The following is a 16,468-nucleotide window of genomic DNA, read 5'->3' as shown; positions in this document are numbered from 1 at the left end:
ACACCATCCTTATGGCAGAAAGTGAAGAGGAACTAAAGAGCCTCTTGATGAAAGTAAAAGAGGAGAGTGAAAATGCTTAAAATGCAACATTCAAAAAACTGGGATCATGGCATCCACTCCTATCACTTCATGGCAAACAGATGGGGAAACAATGGAAACAGTGGCTGACTTTATTTGGGGGGCTCCAAAATCACTGCAGATGGTGACTGCTGCCATGAAAATAAAAGACACTTGCTGCTTGGAAGAAAAGCTACGACAACCTAGACAGCATATTAAAAAGCATAGACATTACATTGCTGACAAAGTTCTAGTCGAAGCTATGGTTTTTCCAGTAGTCATGTATGGATGTGAGAGTTGGACTATAAAGAGAGCTGAGCACCGAAGAATTGTTGCTTTTGAACTGTGGTGTTGGAGAAGACTCTTGAGAATCCCTTGGACTGCAAGAAGGTCCAACCAGTCCATCCTAAATGAGATCAGTCCTGGGTGTTCATTGGAAGGACTGATGCTGAAGCTGAAACTCCAATACTTAGGCCATCTGATGTAAAGAACCAACTCGTTGGAAAAGACCCTGATGCTGGGTCTTTTCTGGCAATTTGATCTCTGGTTCCTCTGCCTTTTCTAAAACCAGCTTGAACATCGGGAAGTTCACGGTTCACGTACTGTTGAAGCCAAGATTGGAGAATTTTGAGCATTACTTTACTAGCGTGTGAGATGAGTGCAATTGTGCAGTAGTTTTGAGCATTCTTTGGCATTGTCTTTCTTTGGAATTGGAATGAAAACTGACCTTTTCCAGTCCTGTGGCCACTGCTGAGTTTTCCAAATGTGCTGGCATATTGAGTGCAGCACTTTCACAGCATCATCTTTCAGGATTTGAAATAGCTCAACTGGAATTCCATCACCTCCACTAGCTTTACGGAAGTCAACCCTGAATATTCATTGGAAGGATTGATACTGAAGCTGAAGCTCCTATACTTTGGCCACCCAACGCAAAGAACTGACACATTGGAAAAGACCCTGAACCTGGGAAAGACTGAGGGCAGGGGAAGAAGAGGGCGACAGAGGATGAGATGGTTGGATGGCATCACCGACTTAATGGACATGAGTTGAGCAAACGCCAGGAGATAGTGAAGGACAGGGAAGTCTGGCATGCTGCAGTCCATGGGGTTGCAAAGAATCAGACATGACTTAGCAACTGAACAACAACAATATTTAGTGAATATAAGAAAATGAAAACTGATTTTTGTGATGATTGCTTTGGATGAGGCTAACATAGGCATTTAAGAAAAAACAAGGAGAATATTTAAAGTGAAATCTATGGTAGTCCACTTGTAGGAACATATGACCATGTTCATGGGAGAGATCGTTTTTTAAATTAATTTTTGGCTGTTCTGGGGCTTTGTTGCTATGTGCAGGCTTTCTGCAGTTGTGGTGAGCGGGGATTACTCTCTACCTGTCCCGCGGAGGGCTTCTCATTGTGGTATCTTGTTGCGCAGCACAGGCTCTAGGGAGAGGGGGCTCAGTAGCTGTGGCTCACAGGCTCCAGAGCACAGGCTCAGCAGCTGTGGCTCAGGCTCTTAGTTGCTCCTTGGTATATAGAATCTTCCTAAACCAGGGATTGAACCTGTGTTCCCCTCATTGGCAGGTGGATTCTTAACCTCTAGACCACCAGGGAAATCCCATGAGAGAGAGATCATGATTCTTGGCCACCTCCATGGTTCGCCTCTCCCTCCCAACCACATCCCAACTCTTCATTGTGACCCAAGTATACTTCTTTGAAACATCACACCTTGTAATTAAATAATCTTTTAAAAGATTTAATGTCTGTTTGCACCCCCTCCACCAACTTAAGGGAAAAGACCACTGTATTCCCCGAGCTATTATAGAACTTCAGTTCAGTTCAGTTCAGTTGCTCAGTCGTGTCTGACTCTTTGCCACCCCATGGACTGCAGCACGCCAGGCCTCCCTGTCCATCACCAACTCCAGGAATTTACTCAAACTATGTCCATTGAGTCGGTGATGGCATCCAACCATCTCATCCTCTGTCATCCCCTTCTTCTCCCGCCTTCAATCTTTCCCAGAATCAGGGTCTTTTCCAATGAGTCAGTTCTTCGCAGCAGGTGGCCAATGTATTGGAGAACTTGGTACATAATAAGTCTCCAATGAGGGGCTGATGGAACATAAAGGAAGATGATAGAGAGGTCTGTGTGTGATGGGGGATCCAAAGGAGGCAGGAGGATCCCTGGGAGACCAGGATGGGTTTCCTGTGAGGTTGGGCTGGGAGGGTTGCTGAGGTGGGTATTGGGGGTTTATATAACAGAAATGGGATCCTCCAGAGCCAGGGATGGAGGCCTGTGTGAAGAGAAAATGGAGGTTCCCAAAAAGTGGAAGTGGGGGGTTATGTATCAGTCAAGGGGAATCTCTGAGATGATGGGGGCTTAAGACCAGGCAGAGAGGAGATTCATGTGGGGAGAGGCCAGTGGTTCCCAATACGTAGAGATGGTGGTTAGTGTGGGAAGGGGAATAAGAAGTCTATGACAAGGGACGGAACTCCATGTTGCACAGTTGGCCAGTAGTCCTGTATTAGGTAGAGATGGGGGTCCTTGCAACCAAGTTGGGTGGTCCAGATGGGATAGGAATAGGGGTTGGTGTTGCAAAGGTGGGGATACCGTGTACTATGCAAGTGTTCGGTCCATGTTGCAGAGTTGTGAGGTGGCACGCAGTGGGACAGAGGTCTGTCACGAGAGCTGGGAGTCAGTCCGGTGAGGGGGACAGGGGTCTAGAAAACAAGGTTTGGTGGCGCCTCTCTACGGCAGAGATGGGATTGGGGGGGGGGGGGGTCAAGTGAGGCCGGGATAGAAGTCCATGTGCACCGCTGACAGGGTCATCAAGGCGGGGTGGGAGAGTCCTGGTATCCTGGGGGTCCCACGGGTCATTCCCGGCTTTCCGGGATGGTGAGGGGGGCTCGGCGGCGGCTCCCGGGCGCCCCCTGGCGGATTCGATCCCGCCGCCGCCGCTCCCACAATGCTTGCGTAGCCCGGCTTCGGGCTTCAGCAGCAGCGGCGGCTCCAAAATGGCGCAGACTATCTTCGAGGCCCTGGAGGGTGAGCGGCGGCGGGGCCGGGGGAGGCGGCTGTTCCGCGTTGTGCCCCCTCCCGCCGCGAACCCGCCGCGCCGGGCCCAGGGCGCGTGGCGGCCGCGGGGCGGAGGGCATCGGGACCGGAACAGCCGCGGAGCGGGAGGGGCACGGACGGGAACAGCCGCGGGAGCCGAGGCCCGGCGGGGGTGGGGGACCGAGGGGCCTGAACAGCCGCGGAATTGAGGCTCAGTGGGGCGGGGGGGGGGGAGCTTCTCGGGAATGGAACAGCCGCGGGAGCCGAGGCCCAGTGGAGTGGGGGCCACGGGACAAGAACAGCGGGAGAGGGAAGGCCCGGGGGGGGGGGGCACCAAGACCGGAACAGCCTGGGAGGGCTGGAGCCGCGGGGAGGGGCGGCCCGGACCGGAACAGCTGCAGCCGCCAGGGCCCCGGGCCGGCGCGCGAGCTGGGCGCGGGGAGCAGTGTCCTGGAGGGAACAGCCGGGGGTGGGGAGCAACCAGGCCTGGAACTGTGGGGTGAGCTAGGCTGCCCCGTGGATGCGAGGCTTGGGAAGGGCTGCACCCAGTGGAACATGGGGATTTTCCAGGCAAGAGTACTGGAGTGCGTGACTAATACCCTTCTCCAGGGGATCTTCCCCACCCAGGGATCTAATCTGGGTCGCAGAGATTGTGGGCAGATTCTTTACCGACTGAGCCATTAGGGAAGGCCCTGAAGAACTTGCGTTGAGCACCAACTGTGTGCTTTGTGCTTTGGCATAGTGTCTCTAATTCGGACCAGGAAAGGATTGATGCCACCCGAAAGCAGCAAACATTGGGTGCCTACTTTGTGTACCTTTCTGGGGTGCAGGGTCTTAAAAACCCAGATCAAGAAAGGATGGATGCCAACGGTGTGGTTGGCCGGGTTACCGAGTCCCCAGACCCAAACCAGCAAACACTGGGCACCTGCTGGTTATCCTGTGCTCTGTCAGATCCTCGCACGTGAATGGCCCTCAGGCTCTGGGAATTGTGAGCTTTGGAGCCAGGCAAAGGCAGAGGTCTCAGACCGTAAAGAATCTGCTTGCAATGCGGGAGACCTGGGTTCACTCCCTAGGCTGGGAAGATCCCCTAGAGGAAAACATGGCAACACATTCTGGTATTCTTGCTTGGAGACTCCCCATGGACAGAGGAGCCTTGGCGGGCTACAGTCCATGGGGTCGCAAAAAATCAGACAGGACTGAGCGACTCCACACAGCACAAAGGTAAAGGACCTCCATGTGCACTTGCTGGGAGCTGGAAAGGAAGTCTTGGAGAACTCAGAGCCGGGCACAGAGGTGATGCAGGGGCGATACAGATCCAAGAATGCTCTTAGAGGAATGAGATGAGCACACACGTAATCAGAGTGCAAACTGAAAGTAGGCTGGACTCGTGGTGTGTGGCTGAGGCTTTGAGTCCTACAAGTCCTCAGGAAGTCTCAGTCGCGTGTCTTTTAACTTTTGGAGGATCAAAATTCTTTCCCTGAAACCTCCCTAAAGGTTAAGTTTTAGGAATACTTATTGGTGAGGGACCCAGAAATTATATAATTATAGAAAAGATAATCAGTAAAAGAGGACAACCTCAGCTGGCCTTCAATGCTGTGATGGGAGGGCCAAGTCAGTGGATGAGAGGCCAGTAGGATGAGGTGAGGTCTACTTCCCCTCTAGGTTCAGGGACTCCCTCAGTGTTTGAATTTTCACTACAAGAATGTGTGTATTTTTGTGTGTGTTTTTAAAAAAACAATTTTGCTTTTGACTTTGTTATTTATTACTTCACCTTTGCGCTGGGTCTTTGTTGCTGCACAGGCTTTCTCCCGTTGCAGCAAGCAGGGGCCACTCTAGCTGTGGTGCACATGCTTCTCATTGCCTTGGCTTCTCTTGTTGCAGAGCACAGGCTCTAGAGTGTTCAGGCTTCAGGAGTTGCAGCTCTAGGGCTCAGTAGCTGTGGCTTACCGACTTAGCTGCTCCAGAGCATATGGAGTCTTCCCAGACCAGGGGTTGAACCTGTGTCCCCTGCATTGGCAGGTGGATTCTTAACCACTGGACCACCAGGGAAGTCCTGTTTGTGTCTGTGTACTGAGTAATGAAGAAAATAAAGGAAAAATCAGTTCCTTGGACTGTGTGATTATGCTGGGGTTGGAGAAGGGGAGCAGAACTATGGGGATCCAGAGGTGACCCAGGCAGTGGGAACTGCAAGTCCAAAATGCCTTGGGGTAAGAGAGGTCTGGGGTTCACAGAAGTCATGTGAGCAGCTGGAGATGATGCTTCTGAACTTAATCTTGGCATCAGTATGGAGCTAAGGAGTTTTCAGCAGGGGGGCTGCACAAGCTAATGTATGTTTTATAAAGTTCACCCTGGCTGCCCTGAGAACAGACAGGAGGGGCCAGAGTGGCAGCAGGGAGCTGAGACCACGGCAGCTGTCCTGCTGAGAAGTAATGGTGGCCTGGGCCCCGAGGACAGCTGGGGGATGGAGAGAAAGTGGATCTGAGAGATCTTTGGAAGACAGACTAGGCTAGACTTCCTGAAGGGCTAGATATCAAGGTGGGAAGGGAGATAGGTTAAGGAAAGAATCAGGGGTTGTCCCAGGGGCTTTGACAGGGTGGGCGGTGGTACCCTATTCTTACTGATGAGGATTACTAGGAGAGGAACAGACTTAGGGGTGAGGAACCACACATTTAGTTTGAGTTTTAGATTTGTTGTTCTTCAGTTGCTAAGTTGTGTCGGACTCTTTGCAACCCCATGGACTGCAGTATACCAGGCTTCCATCTCTTTCAGTATCTTCTGAAGTTTGTTTAAACTCATGTCCATTAAGTCAGTAATGCCATCCAACCAGCTCATCCTCTGCCCTCTTCCTCTCCTGCCCTCAGTCTTTCCCAGCATCAGAGTCTCTTCTAATGAGTCAGCTCTTCGCATCAAGTGGCCATAGTATTGGAGCTTCAGCTTCAGCATCAGTCCTTCCAATGAATATTCAGGGTTGATTTCCTTTAAGATTGACTCATTTGATCTCCTTGTTGTCCAAGGGAATCTCAAGAGTCTTCTCCAGCACGGTAGTTCAAAAGCATGAGTTATAGAGGCGTAGGCAGGCAGCATTTTTATCAAGCACTTTATTTTTTTAGGGCACTTTTAGGTTTACACAGTTGAGAGGAAGATGCAGAGACTTCTTTGATCTTACACATTCATAACTTCCCCTTTAATCAACATAACTCACCAGAGTGGTACAGTTGTTACCAAGAGTGAACCTGCACTGATGCATCATAAGCACTCAAAGTCCATCATTTATCTTTTTTTAAAAAAAGTATTTATTTTTGGTTCTGCTGGGTCTTCACTGCTGCACGTGGGCTTTCTCTAGTTGTGGCGAGTGGGGGCTGCTCTTCGTTGTGGTGTACAGGCTTCTTATCGTGTTGGCTTCTCTTGTTGCCAGCACAGGCTCTAGGCTCTCAGGCTTCAGTAGTTGTGGGTCATGGCCTCTAGAGCTCCGGCTCAGTAGTTGTGGCCCACAGGCTTAATTTCCCCTTGGCTTGTGGGATCTTCCCGGACCAGGGATTAAACCCGTGTCTCCTACATTGGCAAGCAGAGTCTTACCCACTGGACCAACCAGGGAAGTTCCCATCATTTATCTTAAGTTTCACTCTTCGTGTTGTACATTCTACTGCACAGCTGTATAATGACATATCTACCATTATTATATTAGCATATAGAATATTTTCACTGCACTAAAAATTCTCTGTATTCTGCCTGTTCATCCGTCCCCCCACCCCCACCCTGGCAACCACTGATCTTTTTATTGTCTCCACAGTTTTGACAGGCAGTATTTTTCATTTAATTTTTTTAATTTTGGCTACACGGATCTTCATTGCAATGTGTGGGCTTCTCTAGTTGCGGCCTGTGGGATGTTAGTTCCCCAACCAGGGATTGAACCCACATCCCCTGCATTGGAAGGGGGATTCTTAACCTCTGGTCCACCAGAGACGTCCCAGGCACTACTTTTTTAAATTAAACTTTTTATTTTGAAATCTTTTTGTTTCTGTAGCTTCACGTGCAGATGTAGAAATAATACCGGAGATTCTGTTTATCCTTTACTTGGTTTCCCCCAATGTAACATCCTGTAAAGCTATCCTATAATATTACAACCAGTGGCTCTACAGAACCATCCTTTCACTGCAAGATGTTGCTCTTTTTATAGCCACATCCACCCCTTCCCCTGCTCCCCATCCCCCATGTCTGGCACCCTGATCTGTTGTTCTCTGTTCTCCATTTCTTTCTTTTTTAAATTGGGGGAAAATTGCTATACAATGTTGTGTTGGTTTCTGCCATGTGACAACACAAATCAGCCATGATTATACATATATCTCCGTTTCTAAAATACTACCATTTCAAGAGTGTCATGTAATTAAAATCATAAAGTATCTAACCTCTGAGAATGGCTTTTTTCACACATTGTAATTCCCTGGGATTCACCCAAGTTGTGTCTTATATCAATAGTTTGGCCCTTTTTACTGAGCGAGGCTCTGTGGTGTGGATGAACTGCAGTTTGTTTAACTGTTCACCCCCTGAAGGACATCTGACTTGTTTCCAGTTTTTTACTGTTATGAATAAAACCGCTATAAACGTTCACAAATGCTGATGTGCAATTTCGCATCATGATCGAAGATTTACTGAACCTCAGAATGGTTTGACACTCAAGATAATAGGGAGAACTAGATGAGGGTGAGTGAGAATTCTCAGGGAGAGTGGAAGAGTGAGAGGCGAGAGAGAGCCAGACAGAAGGAACCCTTCAAAACAGAAATATGTAGGAGACAGACAGGAGAAGAAAGTGAAGGAGGCAGGGAAGTAGCAAGTGGAAAGATGGGCGAAGACCCAGGAAGTTGGCGCCCTGGAGCCTTGGAAGAGGGTGTTTCAAAAAGGAACGTCCAGTGCTGCCGGCTGCTCTTTGGTGATTCTGGTGGACTGATGGGGGCTTAAGCCCCCCTGGAGTGGGTGGAGGAGGATTGCAAAGTGGCCAGAGAAGATGGAGGGTGTAGACAACTCTCAGTGGATGCTTGATGTTGAAGGGAAGAGAGATGAGAACATGGGTTCGATGGAGGCTGTCTAGAGAGACCTGAATGTGTGTAGCCGCTGATGAGAAGGAGAGGTTGTGGGCACAGTGTGAGAGGGGCCAGCTGGTGGAGAGTGGCTTCTGCAGGAGCCAGAGAGGATGGAGAGAAGGCTGGCCTCAGGAGGTGCACAGCCCATACCATCACAGGGAGAAGTATGGATTCAGTCTGACCGCAGGATCAAATGGTTTTCAGTGAGGGGCTGGGGTAGGTGTCCAGGTCAGAGCTGAGAGGTTGACTGTGAGGATGGAGAGAAAGAGGCAGCCCTCTGGGTTATTTGGGAGGGAGGTTGCCTTGGGGGCCACTTAGGTGTGAGGGGGCCTGTCCTCCAGCTGGTGACTCGGCTGGACAGTGTACTACTGAGAATCGCAACAGTGACAGCTGATTGGAAAACGGAAGTGTAGTCGACTTCTCAAGAACTGCCCCCAACCCCTGACCCAAACTCAGGTTGCGCTGTTTATTGAGGACCTGAAAAAAGAAGCACACTTTAGAAAACAGGAGAAGCCCAAGTACAAACAGACTTGTGGCATTTGTGGGGTGTGGTTGGGGAAGACTCAGTAACATGATTTCCAGAGGGGTTATTGCCCTTTGGATTAGATTCATCCACGAGTAAGAGAGAAGCCCAACCTAGCAGTGGCTTAAACAGGCTAGAAGTTTATTTCTCTCGTGTGGGAGTCCAGGAAAAGGCCCCCTACAGCTGTGACAGTGGCCGTGCTCTACCAGGTCCCCAGAGGCCCAGGATCTAGCCAGTTTTTTGCCCTGCAGTGCCTAGGGCCTGGCCCTTGTCCTCATGATCTGGGATGGCGGCTGGACTTCCCACCATCATCTTCTTGTTCTAGGAAGCAGGATGGAGGATCAGACAAAGAAGGAGGTCTCCTACCAGGTAGTTTTTAAGAAAACTTCCCCAAAACTCCTATTGGCCAGAACTTAGACATTCGCTAGCTGCAAGAGTGGCTGGGAAATGTTATCTTTCTTTTGGGGCCATGTTTCTAGCCCCAAATATTGGGTTCTGTTATAGTAGAAGCAGGAGAGACTGTATATCAGGACGTGGCCAACCACTTTTGCCATCGGGGCCTTGCAGCGGGTCTGGCTTTTAAGGGTGAAGTCACAGCAGGATGCTGGGTTCACCTTCCAAAAAGACTGCTTTTCTTTCTTCAGGAATGGACAATCAGACTGTCTTGGCCGTCCAGTCGTTGTTGGATGGCCAAGGAGCAGTTCCTGATCCAACTGGCCAGAGTGTCAGTGCACCCCCTGCTATCCAGCCACTGGGTAAGTATCTGCTCAGGTTCATCAGTGGGAAGGGTAAGGGGCTTCCTGTGGAAAACAGGTGAGGCTGATGAGGGGTGTGGGAGTGAACTGCCCACTGTGGTCCCCAGGTTGTCCTCCGATGTCTGAACCCTCTCCCTTTCCTCCCAGCCTGGATCTTCAGGCTCAGACCTTTCTCTGCTTAGCTCTGAGGCCACTGGTTCTCAATCCCTTAGTAAGTGTAGGGATCATGACAGAGAATGACTAGGAGCCCTGATGTTTGTGCCTTTGACCCAAAGTAGTTCCTCAGCCTCCTCACTGTGAGACTAAACATGAGTCTTTCCAATTTACAACTCAGGCTCTTGAGACAAGAAGAGGGCTTTCGTTAGAGCCCTGTGTGAGTCTGTGTGTTCATCTATTCATGCTACAAAGATTTTTGAGTACTTGGGAACCATGCTGGGGAAAGAGAGATATGCACCTAGTTTGAATCCATGCTCCTGAAGTTTGGCTCTGTGACCTTGGGCAAATGAGTTAACCTCTCTGTGCCTCAGTTTCCACGTATGTACAATGAGGATGGTAGTCCACCTCATAGTAATCTTGTGAGGGTACTTGGGATTTGGTTTTAGCTGTTGTAAATAAGAAATGCAAGTTTCTTGTAATTTGTGCACGATTAACGTTTCTCTGTGGTATGAAGTCCCAGTGACTCAGACCCCTTCTTCTGTATGGCTCTGCTGCTCTCAGCATGGGATCCAAGATGGCTGCTCCAACCTCCCACTTTCATTTCCACACTCCAGCCAATAGGAAGGGAGGAAAGAAAAGTGGAAGTCACACCCCTTCCTTTTAAGAGAAAATTGCAGGGACAGAATATTTCTTCTCTTATCCTATTGGTCGGAGTTTAGTCACTCCGACCAATGTTGATATGTCTAGCTGCAAAGAAGTCTAGGAAATAAGTTCTTTAACTAGATGGCCATGTTTCTCACTAAAATTTATATTGTTTAAGAAGGAAGAGTGAATACTGAAAATTTTAGCACAGTGCATAGCCTGTAGTGGGCCTTCTGTTATGGGTGGTGTTAACTGTAGCTAATCTTTCATTTAGTTCTGCATGCATTCAACAGACATCCACTGAAGTCTTCCTATGTGCCCAGAAAATATTGTAGTTATGGTGGTAAATAAGACATATTTCCTTCCCTTGCAAAATACGGTGGTGATGGGGAAAATGTGATGAGAGGTTTGCTCAGAGGAAGGAACTGTGAACATTGCTTTAGGAGGGCTGCCTGGAGGAGGTGACATCTAGGCTGAGCCTTGCAGAATGAGTCATTCTGGGAGAGGCAGCTTGGCAGGGGGAGCAGGGGATACAGGGGCACCCAGGAGTGTGATCATGCAGCCCATTTGGGGACTGGTGAATAAATAAATTCAGGCAGGATAAAGATTCTGACTGTCTCAACCTTGAAGCGAAGCCACCTTACTATTTCCTGATTTCTCATTTTTTTGATACCTGTGTGAACCTGGCTGGATATTCCTGAAGGTGCTGATGTGATTTGAAAGCTCATGGGAGGCACAGAGTTGATGCTTGACCCTCAAGCACTGAGTGATGGAATGCCATTAGTTTGCCTTTCTCATGGTCCAGCCATGGGCCTCCCATTTCTCACTGATGCCCTCTCCTTTTTTTGTTGCTTTTTTCCATTATTTCTCTCCTTCTGCTACTCTGCGGGTGTGACCCTTAGATGATGAGGATGTCTTTCTCTGCGGGAAGTGTAAGAAGCAGTTCAACTCGCTTCCAGCGTTTATGACCCACAAGAGGGAACAGTGCCAAGGGAGTGCCCTGCCCCTGGCCACAGTCTCACTGGCCACCAACAGCATCTACACACCTTCGGCAGCACCCTCAGCCATCCAGCAGGCCCCGCCTCCTCCCAATCGCCAGGTATTCATTCATTTGTTTCGTTCATTCAGCTTTCAAGTCTTTTTTGAGCACCCACTGTGTGTCATGCTCTGTGTGGGCACCAGGGGTACAGGAGTGGACAAACAGATCAGGTCACTGCTGCCGTGGCAAAAGGTAAGATAGACACCACCCAAAACACATGTTGAGATGGACTTCTCCCAGGACAAATGCAGAGGGGGGATACCAGGACAGGGCTGGGAGGTTTTGCCCTTTTGTATGTGATGCTCAATGGGATGAGCTCTGAGAAAAGGTGACATTTGTGCAGAGACCTTGGGAGGTGAGAAATAGTCACGCAGCATCTTGGGGAAAGAGTGTTCTGGGGGCAGATCAGCAAGTGCAAAAGCCCTGAGGCAGGAGTGTGCTGGATTTATTCCAGGAACAGCAAGGAGGTGAGAGGGGCTGGAGCTGAGTGAGTGAGGAGGAGGGTAAGAAGTGATATGGTCAGAGAGGCAAGAGGGAGACCCTGGCAAATCGTGTAGCTTTTACTCTGCATGAGATCGGAGCCATGGGAGGGTTTTGAGCAGGAGAGGGATATAGTCTGATTTACGGAGAAGGAAATGGCAACCCACTTCAGTATTCTTGCCTGGAGAATCCCATGGACAGAGGAACCTGGCAGACTACAGTCCATGGGGTCACAAGGAGTCGGACACGACTGAGCGACTGACAGCAACAGCAACAAATACTTCAGTTAGATCTGCAGCTGCTGCAGAGACCAGATTTTTTCTGTTGTTCAGGAAATAACTTTTTATTTTATATTGGAGTCCAGTTGATTAACAACATTGTATTACTTTCAATACAGCAAAGTGATTCAGTTTTACATACACATTTATCTATTCTTTTTCAAATTCTTTCCCCATTTAGGCTGTTACACAGTACTGAGCAGAGTTCCCTGTGCTATAGGATAGGTCCTTTTTGATTATCCATTTTAAATATAGCAGTGTGTACGTTTCAATCCCAAACTCCTTAACTGTCCCCAACCCTTACCCCAACAGATTTTGATGAGAGTCAAGAGAAAAGTCCAGAGACCCATTGGGAGACTACTGTATAAATGCAGGAGTGGGCGGTGGTGGGTGGCTTGACCAGGATGGTAGCAGTGGAGTGGAGAGAAGGGATGAGACTTTAGAAATATTTTGAAAGTGGAACTGGCCGAGGCAGTGGCTGGATTGGATGTAGGGTGTGAGATTAAGAGGAGGCAAGTGTGCCCAGAGTTGGAGTTGCCATTAACTGAAGTGGGGAGAACACGGAGGAGATTTGGAGTTCAGCTGCTCATGTTGAATTTGAGACGCCCACTGGACCTTTAAGTAGAGGCGATGAAAATGCAGACAGATAGACAAGTCTAGAGGTCAGGTAACCACGCTGGGGGTATCTGGAGAAGCTTCCAGAGTCCTCAGTCAGGAACACACTCCTAGAGCAAAGACACCATGGATGGGAGCTCAGAGGGAGTAAAGAATCCCCATAAAGGAGGCTGGGCTTGTCCCAGGATGCCAGGTCATGGGGTTAGATTTCCCTTTAACTTCCTCTTATCTCTTTCTTCCTCTAAAATGAGGGATCTCCAACTTCTGGGATCTAATGCCTGATGATCTGATTAATAATAATAGAAATAAAGTGCACAATAAATTTAAGGCTCTTGAATCATCCGAAACCAATCCCCTGCTCTGTACCTAGTCTGTGGAAAAATTGTCTTCCATGAAACTGGTCCCTAGTGCCAAAAAGGTTGGGGACTGCTGCTCTAAAACATTAATCTTCCCCCCGTGGTTGTATACACATAATTCTTGCCACCAGGATAAACACTTTCACCCCCAGATCCCTAGGACAGTGTGCACTGAAACTTTTCAAGTTACCACAGACGCTTTCTAACACAGAACATAGTCGTTTTTCTCACTTCTTGATTATGAGTTTCGTTTAGTAGAAGATGTTCCTTCTTTCCTGACTCCCTTTTTATTTTCAATAGAAGAGAGGGAAATTCTTCCAGTCCTGGGCAAGGAGAAAACCTTAGCACACAATCAGTTGGTTAGGGGCAAACCCAAATCCCTCTGCCTAAGTGAACTGGATGGACGTGGAAATGATTTCCCATTTTTTTTGTCTCAGGCTAATGCATATGACATTGTAAAAATACGTGTCACTGTCTTTCCTGGTGGTGACATGGGGTGCGTCCCTAACCTGCCCAGGCTGTCCTTGCTTGGTTGAGGGCAAGGACTTCTGGTGGAATTGGGGGCTCATTTGCTGCTGTCCCCAGGGGTCCTATAGACAGGTGACTTAAGAAGATGCCAGAAAAGAAAGGCAACAAATAAACACAACACCCTTTGCATTTACAACGGGAAAGTCACTGCATGTTTGACACCATCTTGTAAGGTCTGCCATTCATCTTTGCTGTTAACCTGAGAGCATATTATTATATTTTCACATACTTACTGAAGTACCCACAGGAGTTACATAGTAGTATTGTTTGGATTTTTAAAGATGAGAATATATAATGTACCTATTATTATAAAATTTAATTTTCCATGCAGTACCTCTTACTTGCCTTCTATAGTATTCTATCCATGACTATATTACATGTTTTTAAATCTAGCCTCCTATTGATGGACATCAAGGTTATTTCCAGTTTGTCACTATTAGAAAAAAGGCTGTGCAGAGTACTCTTTTTTTTGTGGACTGCTTGTGAACAGGTATGAATGTTTTCTCTAGGACAGAGGTCAGGAAAGGTTGCTGCTGGTTCATAGGTTATAGACATTGCGGGGAGGTGTAACTTATTCTCCTCGTTTGATAGATGAGGAAATGCAGATTGAGAGAGGTGGTGTGACTTTCCCAGGGTCATGTGACAGGGAGCAGTAGCAGAGGTGGAGATGGAATCTAGGTCTGTGGGACTCCAGACCCAGATCTTTTCTACCATGCCGTCTGCTTCCTTCCAGAACGTTAGACATGTTCTTTCCGTCTCTCTCTCACTGTCCAGATCTCCACGTACATCACAGTGCCCCCGTCCCCGCTGATCCAGACCCTGGTGCAGGGGAACATCTTGGTAAGCGATGACGTGCTCATGTCCGCCATGTCAGCCTTCACGTCCCTGGACCAGCCCATGCCCCAAGGCCCCCAGCCTGTGCAGGTAAGGAGGTGGCCAGTTTCTCACAGGATCTTGATTTTTGGTCTGCAGGTTGATTCCTGCAGATTCAGAATCTCATAGAAAGAAAGGGGCTTGACCCCAGCTCTTCTTCAAGCTAAGGAGGACTGTCTGCTCTCCCTTGGCCAGCCCTTCTGTGGATGGGGAAGCTGATGTGTTCAGCTGGGACCCATAGCCTGACTTTGGGGTTTTATAGCCATAGTCCAGTTTTATTCTTTTTTTTATTCTTCGTACTTTTTTTCTTTTTTTTAAAAAATTACTATATTTTTTAAAATTTTGTGTGTGTTGGGTCTTCATTGTTGTGCGCACAGGCTTTTCTCCAGTTTGGGAGATTGGGGGCTACTCTTTAGTCGCGGTGTACAGGCTTCTCATTGCAGTGGTTTCTCTTGCTGCAGAGCACAGGCTCTAGGGTGAGCAGGTTTCAGTAGATGCGGCTCAAGGACTCAGTAGTCAAGGTTCCTGGGCTCTAGAGCACAGGCTCAATAATTGGGGCACATGGGTTTAGTTGCTAAGCGGTATGTAAGATCTCCCTGGATAAGGGATCAAACCCGTGTCCCCTGCGTTAGCAGGTGGATTCTTTACCACTGAGCTACTAGAGAAGCCCTTCTATTTTTATTCTTTGTGGAAGTGTTCCATGTCCATTAGAAAAACCCTAGAAAGTACACAAAAGAAAAGTTTTTTTTTTTTTTAAGTTTATACTTAACATCGAAAGAGACAGGGCAACCGACTGATTTTGCAATTCTTGGTTGGATTCTAGATAGGGTGTGGGGGTTTGCGGTGAGGGAAGCCTTAAAGGCCTTACTGGGACACTTAGGGAGATTAGAATATGGAGGAATTTGAATATTTTAGATAATAGTATTATATCTGTTCAATTTCCTGTGTGTGTTCATCAAATTGTTACATAGGAGGATGTCCTTGTTCTTAGGAGATGCATCTGAGTAGTTTTAAGGAATCAAGTGTCATGATGTTTGTAGCTAACTTTCAAGGGGCTTAACAGAACGCAGGAATATATGTGTGTATATGTACACACACACGTGTACTGCGGATGCGGCAAGATGGTAACACCTGGTGACTTAAATGAGGTAGAAAGAGCGTTCATTGTATTCTGTTTGCAACCTTTCTGTAGGTTTGAAATTCTACAGAATAAAAACTGGAAAGTCAAACAAGCACTCTTACTCCCTCCACTGAGAGAAAACACTACCAAAATTTTGGTGTCTGGATTTCCTGACCTTCGAATGCAAATAGAGATGGAAATAGCTTTTTATATAAATATGTTTAAAATATACACATCTATATAAATGGATCTTATATGCACTGTTCTGGAACTTGCTTTTCTTACTTTGTTTGTGCACTCAGTTGTATCTGACTCTTTGTGATCCCATGGACTGTAGCCCACCAGGCACCTCTGTCCATGGAATTTTTCCAGGCAAGAATACTGGAGCCGGTTGCCACTTTCTACTCCAGGGGGTCTTCCTGGCCCAGTGATTGAACCTGAGTCTCTTCTATCTCTTGCGTTAGCAGGTGGATTCTTTACCACTGCACCACCTGGGAAGCCCTTTCTTACTTTGCTTTTTGTTTAACATCATTTTCTATCTATGCCTACAACCCTACATCAGTATTTACTGAAGTGTTCCTCGGAACAGTGGCTCCCTGGGATTTTCCAAGTAGAAAAAGGATCATTGGTCCAAGCAGCCTGAGGTGGAAGCATTGCACTTCTTCCCTTGCTCTGTCCCTGGGTTTTTCCTTCAGTAAATACTTCAGAAATACTTTTGATTTTGTCAACCCTGATTTTTCCCCCGACATATTTGACCATGGAGCCCAAGGAACAGCAGTTAAGAGAAGCCCTTTATTGAATACTGATCAGCATCACCAGTGTAACAGCCACAAAGGATTCTGTTCCATTCCAGGTGGGTGGACCATCCTGTCTTTAGCCAAACTTCCAGTGGGAGGACATGTCGTCGTTGCCAGT

The 16,468-nt window shown here is 47.9% G+C and overlaps 1 protein-coding gene across 5 annotated transcripts in view; it reads left to right on the top strand.

Annotated features, from left to right (window-relative positions):
• The first annotated feature begins 2,968 nt into the window (after positions 1 to 2,968).
• The window catches only part of ZNF341 (zinc finger protein 341), a 40,380-nt gene continuing 26,880 nt past the window's right edge, over positions 2,969 to 16,468 (top strand). Inside the window, exons 1-4 of one of the 5 annotated variants that reach the window (XM_045162633.1) lie at positions 2,969 to 3,101; positions 9,356 to 9,466; positions 11,167 to 11,363; positions 14,335 to 14,484. In XM_045162633.1, the coding sequence (XP_045018568.1) occupies positions 3,071 to 3,101; positions 9,356 to 9,466; positions 11,167 to 11,363; positions 14,335 to 14,484 (489 nt within the window). In that variant the 5' untranslated portion in view covers positions 2,969 to 3,070. Of the gene's footprint in view, positions 3,102 to 9,036; positions 9,081 to 9,355; positions 9,467 to 11,166; positions 11,364 to 14,334; positions 14,485 to 14,780; positions 16,407 to 16,468 lie in introns of those variants that run through there. The other 4 variants (XM_045162635.1, XM_045162634.1, XM_045162637.1 and 1 more) reach the window with 4 other exon arrangements.

Source organism: Bubalus bubalis, chromosome 14 (genome assembly GCF_019923935.1).
Source record: "Bubalus bubalis isolate 160015118507 breed Murrah chromosome 14, NDDB_SH_1, whole genome shotgun sequence".
NCBI classification, from domain to species: domain Eukaryota; kingdom Metazoa; phylum Chordata; class Mammalia; order Artiodactyla; family Bovidae; genus Bubalus; species Bubalus bubalis.
The sequence above is the reverse complement of the archived record's forward strand: the minus strand, read 5'-3'. Positions and strand labels throughout refer to the sequence as shown.